This window comes from Chlorocebus sabaeus, chromosome 25 (genome assembly GCF_047675955.1).
Source record: "Chlorocebus sabaeus isolate Y175 chromosome 25, mChlSab1.0.hap1, whole genome shotgun sequence".
NCBI lineage: Eukaryota > Metazoa > Chordata > Mammalia > Primates > Cercopithecidae > Chlorocebus > Chlorocebus sabaeus.
This window is the reverse complement of record NC_132928.1, coordinates 23,909,081-23,921,240: the sequence shown is the minus strand read 5'-3', so window position 1 is coordinate 23,921,240 and position 12,160 is coordinate 23,909,081. Positions and strand designations below refer to the sequence as shown.

At 53.6% G+C, this 12,160-nt stretch overlaps 1 protein-coding gene across 2 annotated transcripts in view; it reads left to right on the top strand.

Moving 5' to 3' along the window:
* The first annotated feature begins 671 nt into the window (after window positions 1–671).
* The window catches only part of MFSD4A (major facilitator superfamily domain containing 4A), a 33,589-nt gene continuing 22,100 nt past the window's right edge, over window positions 672–12,160 (top strand). For both annotated transcript variants that reach the window (XM_073011559.1, XM_007988729.3), the window contains exons 1-2: window positions 672–970; window positions 11,400–11,598. In XM_073011559.1, coding sequence (XP_072867660.1) covers window positions 741–970; window positions 11,400–11,598 — 429 coding nt within the window. In that variant the 5' untranslated portion in view covers window positions 672–740. The remainder of the gene's footprint in view (window positions 971–11,399; window positions 11,599–12,160) is intronic.

Here is a 12,160-nt window from a genome sequence, read left to right as displayed (position 1 = left end):
CAGGGATGGGATGAGGCTGGGAAGGGCCTCATCTCAGGCCCTTCCAGCGAGCTTAGTGTGAGGAAGATGTTGAGTTTCTAGGGTTCTCCTTCCAAAGAGCACTGTGATTAACCTCTTGGGGTTCTAATGAAAGCCATGCACGAATACTCTCCCAAGAAGAAACGTATGTACAACAAGATTTTGCCTTCTGTTCTGGGGGAAAAGGGGTGCCGTTAGACCCTCGGAAGTCCATCTGTGAAGCGCCTAGGTTTAAAGGGGTCCGGGTTTCCTCCACTGCCACAGCCCGGGTGCGGGGAGAGGGCCCCTAGCCTCTCTCTGGAGATACAGGATGTCTCGGGCTCTACATCTGCTGGGCTCTAAAATGGGCGCTCGGGCCCCTCGGTCCCTGGGGGCTGCATCCGGAGGCTGGTGGGACTGGTCGAGGGAGAGCGGGCGGGGGGCAGCGCGGCTCCCGGTTGGTCTCCGCAGCCGGGGGAGGGCGAGCATGTGCGCTCGGGCAGGAGGGGGAGGCCGGCGCCTGGCACCGCACGGGGAAGGAGCGGGAGCGGACGCGCTGCCCACCCGCCGCAGAGGCGCCCCCGCCGCCGCCCGGGCCCGAGGGCGGGGCACCTCGCTGGGGCGGCCCCTCCCCGCCCCTCCCTCCCGGCCGCGGGCCTCCCCAGCCCGGCCGGCCCTCCCGCGGGCGGCACTCGGGCACCGGGCTCGCCGGGACCAGAGCCGCGAGCCCGCCAGCCGGCGCCATGGGCTGCGACGGCCGCGTGTCGGGGCTGCTCCGCCGCAACCTGCAGCCCACGCTCACCTACTGGAGCGTCTTCTTCAGCTTCGGCCTGTGCATCGCCTTCCTGGGGCCCACGCTGCTGGACCTGCGCTGCCAGACGCACAGCTCGCTGCCCCAGATCTCCTGGGTCTTCTTCTCGCAGCAGCTCTGCCTCCTGCTGGGCAGCGCCCTCGGGGGCGTCTTCAAGAGGACGTGAGTGCCGCACCCGTGCGCCCCCGCCCCGCGGCCCCCGGCACCCACCCTCGCCGGGCCGACCCTTTCCTCCTGCCCCGCGACCCGGCCTCTGCCCCAGCCCCGTGGGGCTGCCCGTTGCCCCCGCCTCCCGGCTGCGACCACCCCTCCCAGCTCCGCCTTGGCCGAAGAGCTGCCTCCCTTCCTCCCTCCCCCGCAGCTCTCCCTGGAAAACTCTCTCCAGAGACTGAAGGTTACTTCTGGCTTATTTATTTGTCATCACTTATCCCTGTGAGAGGATAAAACCAGTTCCCACCTGCTTCCCCCACCCACTGCCCCATGGGGAGAGGAGTGATAGAGTTTGCAGAGGTGGGGAGGTTGCCCCTCTTACACAGCTCCTCTGGCGTTTATCAGTAGCCCCGGCTGCCGGGGGCGGGATTGGCAGTGAGGTGGAAGGACCCTGGGAGGGCCAGCTCTGTGGCGGTGCAGGGTGCTGGAGGTGGCCTGCGGCTTGACTGATTCCCAGGGCCGGGCTCCACTGTAGGCAGCTCCACATCAGCTAACACAGGCTGTCCCTGGTGGGTCCTGTGTAGCCCTCCTCCTGAGGCAGCCAGAACATGGTTCCTGCATTGGCCTCAGAGACACACAGAACCTCACCGTTGAGGCCAGGTTGGGAGGGGCAGGGCACTTTACCCATAGCTTGGTAAGGTGACACTCCAGCCTGGTGCCAAGGTTCTCCTCCACTCCCCCCCAACCTCATGCTACTCCTGCTTGGCCTCTGCTCCAGGACAGGGCTCTGGACTCTCCCTGGCACCACCCCCAGAAATCCCCCTTTGATACCATTGCAGAGCCTTATTCTCTCGACTTAAATTGAACAGGGCCACCTCCGGGGGCCCTTGTGGAAAGACAGCAAGATTCACTCTCCCAGTGCAGCATGGAAAACAGAGACCCATAATAGAATAGGGAATAGATGACTTGCAAGCCAGAGGCTGTTGCGTGATTTCCCCAGCCTGAGTGGTTTCCCAGATCCCATGGACTCAGTTGAGCAAGCAGCCAGCCTGGAGACAAAACCGCAGCTGGGCTATCCCAGAGAAACCTCTGGAGGGGCTGTAATGGGCTGTGGTCATGCCCTTTGGCTCATGCCTAGAGGTGTTTGTGAGGGCAGGTGTTTCCATCCATCTGCCTCGCTTCCAGAGCTTGTGGGGGGAGCACAGGATGGACCCCACTTTAAGCCTTAAAAACATGACCAACTTTGGAAGTGATTATCCCCATTTTCCCCAAATCCTCTTGTAAACCAAATTATTCTCCTCTTAAAAAGCAAGTCTCCTTGTGTACACCAGTGTTTTGTGGGTGTGGTACAGGATTGGAATATACAGAAGATTCAGAAAATCTTAAGAAAAAGCTCAAGATTCATTCTGCCTAGAGGTTTAATTAGAAACTAAGGTAAAGGATCCATGGCTAGCAGAGGTTTTTTGGTTTTAAGTACTTTGACTTACAAAAGCTCCTTTACCTAGAACTTTTAAAGAACATATGTAGTGCAAAGAACATGAAGGGGAATGAGGATAATTTGAAATGACAGGTTGGCAGGGCAGGGTTTGTGAAACCAGCAGAGATGCACACCCACCCAGCTGGGCCATCACTCCCTGGGTAGTTTTGTGTCTCCCTCAGCACTGCTTACCCAACAGGGGGCTCTGAACCCTGTTCAGAGAGAACCCTGCAGCAGGAACTGGCTCACAGAAGAGAAAAAAATCATGGTAACAATGATAACTAACTTTATTCTGCACTTACTGTGTGCCAGGCACTATTCATAGTACTTCACATGTATCAGCCCATTTAATCTTCACAACCACCTTGCAAAGTAGTACTGTTATCTCCATTTTATGCATAAGGAAGTGGAGGCACAGAGAGGTTAAGAAACTTGGCCCACAGCACATGGTTGTTAAGAAGAGGCCTAGCCAGAATTTGAACGCAGGCGTTGTCTCTAAAACAGATACTTAGGCAATGCCTCTTGTTTTGTGAGTAATCAGTGTAAACTCTGCAGATCAGGCACAGGTTTGGGATGAGGAGCCCTGAGGATGCTCATGGGTTGGGTATTCCTGAGCTCCGACAGCTTCTAGGAATGTAATGGTGACCCTCTGGGGCTTCCTGCTGGGATCTTTGGGGGGTGGGGTAGATCCTATCAGTGGTTGAGGTTTAAATTCTGAACCTCAGTCCTCCCACCCCCAAGACAAAATGCCATGAAGAACTCTTGCCTTTGGTTAAGAGAAGAGCAGATATACAGTGGAAACAGAGGGATGTCCAGGGGTGGCCTTGAGTGTAGGCGACAGTCTCCCTCCACCTCGCTGACTCTGGGCAGCTCTCATCACAGTCTCCCATCCCCCACAACAGAAGCTTCACCAGCCCTGCAACAAAGCTTTAAAGCTGGATTCCGTGAGACCATGTCTCAGTTAAAATGCAATACCCCTGCAAGCAAGTGCTTTGCAGCTTAAGTGATTAGCAGCTAGCGCTCTCGCTTGGTTTATACTTGTGAGTGGGGGATTGCTTTAACAAATCTGTGAGAGCCAGCTGTTGCGGGGGAGTGGGGGAAAGTTTAGGATGACACATGGGAGAGGAGAGTTGGGGGCAGTGTCTTTCTCGTGGGTTCCTACTCAGGTCCTGCCTACTGCTGGGCCCAGACTGAGGGCGCAGGCTGAATGGGGCTTGTGGATGCCTCCATAGGGATGTACTTTGGGAGGACTATGTGTGGAAGGTGGAGAGCCTTGGCTATTGGAGTGGGTGCAGGGGAAGACTTGAGCTCAGGGCAGCACCAACTTGCTCACTCTCTCAGAGAAAAACTAAAAGCCACCTGTTTGGCAAGGGTGTGTAGGTATGTGCTTTGTCAGGCAGGAAAGGGGAAGGGGTATTTAGATTAAAGATTGGGATTTTTCCTGGTTTCTTGGGGACCTGTCTAACCACCCTAGGCAGTTGGGAGACCCCTTTATCTCGGAGGCATCAGCGTAGGTAAACAACTTTCAGAGCTTCCCCAGGCTTCTCACAGCCTCACCTTGGCCTCTCCCCAGCCCATGCTGTCTTAACAGAGGGTTTGTCAGAGGATTTGTTGATTCTTCCTCTCTTTGCCCTGTTCTCTTTCTCTTTTTCTCCCTTTTTTCTCCCTCAAATTCCTTCTAATCTGCAAGTCCTACCCTGCCCCAGACCTAGCTATGACTCCCTCCTGGCCATTGCATCAAACCCTGTCTTCCATACACCAGTTGTACAGGCCACCCCCAGACACGCTGGCCCCCTCCAGTCCCTGGAACACAGGACAAACCAGCTTCTCCCCCTGAGCTGGGCCCTGGTTGGTCTCCTATCCAGAAAGCCTCTGCCTCTCCCTCCAGCACCTTGTCTACCAATCAGCATGCAACAAACCTGTGCCAAAAGCCTACTGAGCGTCCAGCACCAGACGTTGTCCTTGTTTTAAAAATCAGTCTCAACATGGGGCTGTCATATGGTCCCAACTCCCAAGTATGATCCCCAAAGAACTAAAAATGTATGTCCACACACTAAACGTGTACGTGAATGTTCATGGCAGCATTATTCATCCCAGTCAAAAAGTAGAAACAAACCAAATGTCCATCAGCGGATGGATGGACAAACAAAAACGTGGTCTATTCAGCCAGGTGTGGTGGTGGGTGCCTTGTTGTTCCAGCTACCTGAGAGGCTGAGGTGGGATGCTCGCTTGAGTCCGGGAGTTCAAAGCCAACCTGGGCAGCATAGTGAGACTCCAGTGTCAAAAGAAAACAAAACAAAAATGTGGTGTATTGGCCGGACGCGTTGGCTCACTCCTGTGATCCCAGCACTTTGGAAGGCTGAGGCGGGTAGATCACCTGAGGTCAGGAGTTTAAGACCAGCCTGGCCAACATGGTGAAACCCTGTGTCTACTAAAAACAAAAAACAAAAAACAAAAAACACACACACATGAAAGTTAACTAGGCATGGTGGTGCATGCCTGTAATCCCAGCTACTCGGGAGGTTGTGGCAGGAGAATCGCTGGAACCCAGGAGGCAGAGGTTGCAGTGAGCTGAGATTGTGCCATTACACTCCAGCTTGGGTGACAAGATTGAAACTATGTCTCAAAAAAAAGAAAAGAAAAAAGTGGTATATCCATGCAATGGAATATCACTCAGCCATAAAAAGGGATGAGATACTGACACATGCTATACCACAGATGATCTGGAAAACATTATCTAAGTGAAAGAAGACCGACACAAGAGATCACATATTATATGATTTTATTTATGTAAAATTTCAGAATAAGGAAATCTACAGATACAGAAACTAAATTAGTAGTTGCCTGGGGCTAAGGGTAGGGTGTGGAGATGAATGGAGAGTGACTACTAATGAATATAAGATTTCTTTTTTCTTTTTATTTTTTGAGACATAGTCTTGTTCTGTTGCCCAAGCTGAAGTGAGGTGGCGCGATCTCGGTACACTGCAAACTCCGCCTCCCAGGTTCAAGCAATTCTCATGCCTCAGGCCTCCCTAGAAGCTGAGATTACAGGCATGTGCTGCCACACCTGGCTAATTTTTGTATTTTTAGTGGAGACAGGTTTCACCATGTTGGCCAGGCTGGTCTCGAACTTCTGACCTCAAGCAGTCGACCTCCCTTGGCCTCCCAAAATGCTGGGATTACAGGTGTGAGCCATTGCGCCCAGCCTGGATATAAGATCTCTTTTTGGGGTGATAGAAATGCTCTAAGGGTAGATTGTAGTGATGGTTTTACAACTCCAAATATTCTAAAAACCATTAAATTGTATGCTTAAATATGTGAATTTTATAGTATGTAATTTATATGTCAATTTTTTTAAGTTAAAAAAACCTCAAAGCCAGGTTTGGTGGCTCACACCTGTAATTCAGCACTTTGTTAGGCCAAGGTGGGAGGATCACTTGAGGGCAGGAGTTCAAGACCAGCCTGGGCAACAAAGTGAGACCTTGTCTCTAAAAAATTTTTAAAATTAGCTGGGCATGGTGGTGCACACCTGTAGTCCCAGCTACTAAGGAGGCGGGAGTGGGAGGGTCACTCGAGCCTGCAGGTTGAGGCTGCAGTGAGCCGTGACTGCACCACTGCGCTCCCACCTGAGCAACAGAGCGAGATCCTATCTCAAAAACCAAAATAAAAATCTCAAAACTTATCCCACCCATTAATTCACTCATTCAACAAATACCTCTTGAGCTGGAGGGTCTGTTGTATTCACTTATTTTAAGGGTGAATACAACAGACAAGGTAAAAGTCACTGCACTCATGGAGCCCACACTCTGGAGAATTTTACATTGTGAAATGGAGGCAATCAAGCAGGGTAGCATGGAGAGTGGCACATTTTGGGGGCTGCTTAGCTAGGTGTTCAAGGAAGCCCTTTCTGGGGAGGCGATATTAAAGCTGGCTCTTGCATGACAGGAGAGAGCCAGGCATGCAAAGAAATTGAGGGAGAGGTGTTCCAAGTGAACAGACTGCAAGTTCAAGCTCAACCAACATCTAAGGAGCACGCCCTGTGTGTCCAGCACCAAGGCGGGCCCCAAGGGATGCCGTCATGCACAAGTTACAGCTCCCGACCTCAGAGTCTAACAGGGTGGTCCTGCCGTACCTTGGAATCTCCCCAAAGACCAGTTTGTCTGCCCCTCCCTTTGGATCTCTCCAGCTTTAACAGGGGGTCCTGAACAACTGGGGTATCACTGTGAAGGCTGGGGTGACCAAGTTAGAGGGGGGCCTTTCTACCCCTGGCCTTACCCTCAGTCTCAGCTGCCCCTTCCCCATCAGCCTGGCCTGAGATAGAGTCACCAGCCTGCCCTAGCTCCCAGGGGGACCCTTGTCACCTGGTTTCTTGTCCTAGGTCCCCAAACCATCTCCTTCTGGGCTGCTGCCCCTTTGGGCGTGGATAGGGGCTAGGGACACTTCCATCTGTGACTCTTCCATAGTTCTGCTCTCTGCACCTCTCCCCTGGTCCTTTGAGGAAGGAGATTATCCAGGATAGGAGGGGAGAGGCAGGAGGAAGATATCCTGAGCGTCCCTGCTGGGCAGAGGGATCACCTGGGACAAAAATGTGAAGAGAATGTCAGTGCCATCAGGCCCTACCCAAGGTGGCATGGGGGATGGGCCTCAGCAGCATTCTTCCCCACCCCTGGGGTGGCAGGCAGGAGTGGGCTCCTTGGCATCTTACTTCTCAGGACCTTCCCCTGTTTGGGAGCCAACCATTCCCTCCTCTTTTCACAGAACCAGGAGGGCAAGAACAGGTTCCCAAGGCAGAGCCAGGTCAAAGTGATCATGTGTCCCCTGTGGGAAAGGCAGAGCATGGGGCTGAAGGGGGTAGCAGCAGCTCAAGGTCACCCAGCAAGAGGGGCTGGGCAGGTGACTCCAGCAGAGCCACAGCTCACCTGGGGGAGATCTGGCTCCACTCCTCTTCCCTCTCCCACTTAGACCTTCTGTGTGGAACCATTAATAAGTAACTTGGTCATTTCTGAGACTTCCTGAAGTAGGTTTTCCAGACTGTCCAGGCTATTTCTTGGGTCTCTCTGGGCCTTGGGGAAAGTGAGGCTGTTTCTCTAATTGGACGGAATTAACCTGTGAGCCCAGGACCAGGGGAGGGAAGATCAATGCCACTGCCACTCTGCTGGCTTTGCCTGGGTTGGGAGCCCAGACTTTGGATCCTGGCTTAGTTCTACTGCTCCCTTTTCCCCTATCTGGGCCTCAGTTTTCTGATCTGTAAAATGAGGGACAGGACTCATGTCATTGCTGCCACCTTAGCTGGGATGCTGCCCAGGGTGGGGAGTTAGTGGGACAGGGGACAAGGGGCAGGAGCAAGGGTACCTCTCTCCAACAGTTCCTGGGCCAGCCTCCCAGGGTCACCCCAAAGGGCATTGCAGCAGGAATAGGGGCGGCCTGGGAGGGTGGAATCTGGGAGCTGGCACTGGTCTCTGTACCCTGTCAGCTCAGTGCAGTTCTCTGGGCCCAACATTGCTCTTTGGGGAAGTCAGGGCCAGTAGGGAGGCAGTGAGCACCTGGGAGGGGTGGCAGGTGGCCAGGGGAAAATCCCAGAGAGTGAGCAAAGGAGGATGAAATGTCACATCACATGGACTCCTCCTGGCAGCCTCAACCTCATGCAGAGCTTGTTATCCCCATTTTACAGCAGAGGAAAGTGAGGCTCAGAGGGGCTAAGCGTAAGTGGCTTGCCCAAGCCACACGACTGGGAAGTGGCCAAGGTGGGCCTAGAACCCAGTATTCTGATTCCAGATCCCACTCCATCCTGGATGCCAAAACTGTTTTGACATAGTTATTCCCTAATTTTTAATGATCCACATTCCTAGAAGGGGCTATTGACCAAGCCATTTAAAACAGGCAATGAATGTATTTCAGTCTGGCTCTGGGATGTGTCTGGAACTTCCTTTTCCTTGGCAACAGCATATCATTCTAAAGAAATTTGTTCAGGCTGATGTTTGGAATGGCCAGGCACAGCCCTGTGGAAGCATCTGGGGAGGGTGGGCAGCCTGGGATCTACAGACAAGATTTCCTGTGGTACAGATGTCCCCATTTATTGGGAACAGGTCTCCATTGCCCTAACCTCTAGACCTATCAAGCTAAAATCACAGCCCAGGGAGATGCAGGGAGGGGATTTCCCAGGCGTGGTTCTCTCCAGCGTCCCTTTTCCGTCTTTTCTCTCTTTATTCCTCCCTCCTGCCTGTGGCTGAGCCTGGGACAGACCATGTCCCCAGTGGGCACCTAGTGTCCTTCTCAAGAATGACAGGTGAGAGGAGACAAAGAACAGCGAACAGGACAGAGATGAGACCTGGACAGGGCTTCCTGACCCCTTCCAGTCCTTCCTGACCCCTTCCCCTTTTCCCGATCCCTCACTGTGCACCTGGCACCTTCCTGCAACCCATCCCTACATGATTCTTTCTCTGCCTCTATCTCTGTCACCCCATCAGATAAACTAGCAAAACTCCCACATCAGCCTCCCAGCAGTGCCTAGTCCCTTCTACCAGGCCATCCTGTGTGGGGTGGCAAGACAAGCATTCCCCAAGCACTGCGCCAGTCACTAGCCATGTCCAGGAACCTGGGTTGAGCATCTGCAGGGCCGAACTTGGGGCCAGGCATGGCTTCCACAATGAACAGGCGGAGGCAGATGCCTGGGGAAGCTGGTGGTGGAGCCAGCAGTGATGCTCGCGAGCATGTGGAGCTCTGCTAACCCCCACAGAGGGGTGGTAGAGGCGCATGTTCTAGAGACTGCAGCTGCTCTCCAGTGCTTCCTAGCCCTGCCATTCAACGCTCTGCAGAATCTGGCCTCCTATTCTTGGCTGGCGCTCCCCTCTCCAGCCTGGCTGGGTCTGTGGCTCCCTCCCCTCCCCTCCTGCATTTGCACCTTCTGAGTGGAGCCATTAGTGAGTAACTCGGTCACATACCCATACACATGCACCCACATGTGCACACACACACTCCTCCCTGGAAAAGCAGCATAGCACAGGGACTATCAAGCCAGAAGACCTTGGTTAGAGTTCAGGCTCTGTCTGCTGCTATCTTAGCCTTTCTCAGCCCAAGTTTACTCATGGGTCAAATAGGCACAACGACAAAGCTTGCCTCACAGCCTTGTCATATGCACCAAATGACAAATGTTAGCAGTTGTCAGCAGACCACAGTAGCACTCGCTGTTATCCTGGTTTCCTTTCCTATACCTCTGCACAGCCCCTGCCCATGCCAGTTTACTGATCCCAGATCCCGTTCCCCTCAGGACTTTGCTGCAGGATGCATGATTTCACCACTTCCCTGCAGGACTGAAAGGCAATAATGATAATGGGCTAGTTCTTCAAGAGAGTTTTTGCACTTGCCTTGGGGCATCCCTCCTTACCGCAAAGTGATGAGTGAGGTGGTAGAAATGTCGTGTCCTGGTACTGGCGTCAGTGGGGGGACCTCTGAGAGTGCAGACAGGTGACTCTCTTGCTCTCCCTGAAGTCAGGCCACCCAGGAGGCTGCCTAGTCTGTCTTGTCCAGGGAAAGGGAGGGGAAAGAGAGAGAACTATGATGAGCAGCCTGCTGTTTCATCAGCCCCATGGTGTGTGTTAGCATTGTCTCCCCATGATGTACTCTCCCTCCATCTCCTTCTAACAGCTGGCCTTGAGGTTGGTCCCCTTCCCCTCCCCCATGAGTTCTGAGTTGGGAACACACTGGGGTCATGACCATCATGATCGGTAATCTCCCCAGCAGATCAGCCTGGAAACAAGAAAAGAGAAAATAACGAACTGCTGCTATCAGCAGAGCTGTTCTGATAGAGGATTTAATCAAAGATGGGGCAAGATGAGATGGCTGAGGACCAAGGCCAAGAGCCAAGGGGGTCGGGGTAGAAGCTCTGGAAAGACAGCCTGAGGCCCTCCCCTTTTTTTTTTCAGTGTGAAACTCCGAGAGGCCTTTCCCCCTCGTCTCTCAGCTCCCACCTTTCCAGGTCCAGCAGCCACAGTGGAGGCTGATGCAGGGGCTCTGTCACTTTTCATAATCTGAGAAAGTTCCTCTACAACCTCCAGAACCTTCCTGCTGCCCAATCTCTCCTCTCTGACATTAGACTTTCAGACTGGTCTCAGAAAATACAAGTCTTAATCCTTTCTCTGAGAGTCTGGTTATTGGGCAGAGTGTCCTAAAAAAGACCTTGACAGAGCCTGAGACACTCCATCCATTCATTCACTCATTCATTCATTCACTGGTAGGGTAGCAGGCCCTCCCCCTGCCTCCTGTGGGCGTTTCTATTATCTGAAGAAGGGGAAGATCAACACGGTCACCTCTCAGTGGGGATGGCCGCAGCGCCTCCTTTCCCCACATCTGCACATTTGCCAGACACAGAGCCTGAGACCTCTGCCTGCTACAGGGGTCACAAAATCACCTGAATACCTGGGCTGTGGGCGCTGGTGCGGGTGGCTCAGGCCAGGTGCCTGTGAAGTAGCGGCTGCCTCACCATTCCTGTGTGGGGAGAGCACAGGGCAGCCAGTGCCAATTCCTGCACAGGAGGAAATGCCCAGCTCAGGGACTTCTGGGCTCAGGTTCCATCGGGTCCCACCTGCGGTTGCATGCCTGTGGCACAGGTCTCTTGGATGCTCAAAGCAGGTTCCCTGAAAAGGGTGGGAAAGATTTTTGCATTTAATTGCTTTTAAGTAAACCATTTAGGGTTTAAGGAAATAACATACAATTGTTTGTCAATAGAATAATAGTGGCTAGGCTTTGTGAAGTGTCCTATAGCCACCTTGTGAGGTAGATTGTTATCCGAGCAGACGTTGACAACTTGCCCACAGCTAATAAGTGAGCAGCTTCTTCCTCAGCTCTCTTCCTTTTCTGCCAGAGGGGGAGAAATGTCTTGGCTGCCCAGACCACCCAGTGAATGGAGGAGAAGCGGGAGGGGATGCTTCCAGCCCCCTCCCCTGACATCACCCTTCCCTCCTGCAGCCTGGCCCAGTCCCTGTGGGCCCTGTTCACCTCCTCTCTGGCCATCTCCCTGGTGTTTGCCGTCATTCCCTTCTGCCGCGATGTGAAGGTGCTGGCCTCAGTTATGGCGCTGGCGGGCTTGGCCATGGGCTGCATCGACACCGTGGCCAACATGCAGCTGGTGAGGATGTACCAGAAGGACTCAGCTGTCTTCCTCCAGGTAAGCCTGGCCAGCAGGCACAGGACTGGGAGCTGGGGAGGGTGTGGGAGCTCCCTAGGCCCCCTCAGTCTCTCTCAGCCTCCTCCCCCAGGGAGCCACTTACCAGCAGGGTTAGTAAGTTCTGGACTCCCATCTCTAAAGCAGAGCAGTGATCCCTGCCCTCACTGCAGGGTGTCCCAGGAGCCTCAGCGCTCAGGAAAGAAAACTCTTTGTGAACTGGAAAGAGGGTATGACTCAGGGCTTGCCTCCCCTCTCCTTCCCCTCCTTCCCTCTCTCTCCTTTCTTCTTCCTTCTCCCCCCAGGATTCAGCCAGTCCTTCCCTTTTTGTGCCTGGGATTCAGCCAGCCTTTCCCTTTTTGTGCCCCCTTCCCTTTAGGGTGTTAGCTGGTGGATGCTACCATGGGGATCAGTCCCAGCTGGGGATTGATAGAGATGGGGAGGGAACTGGGCACTGTCACCTGAGTCAATCCAGGCTGGCAGCGTGGTTGAGAGAGGAGTGTCACTCCTCACCTCTCCTCACCTTTCCTGCTTCCTACCCCCATGGCTCCCGACTCCAGGGCTG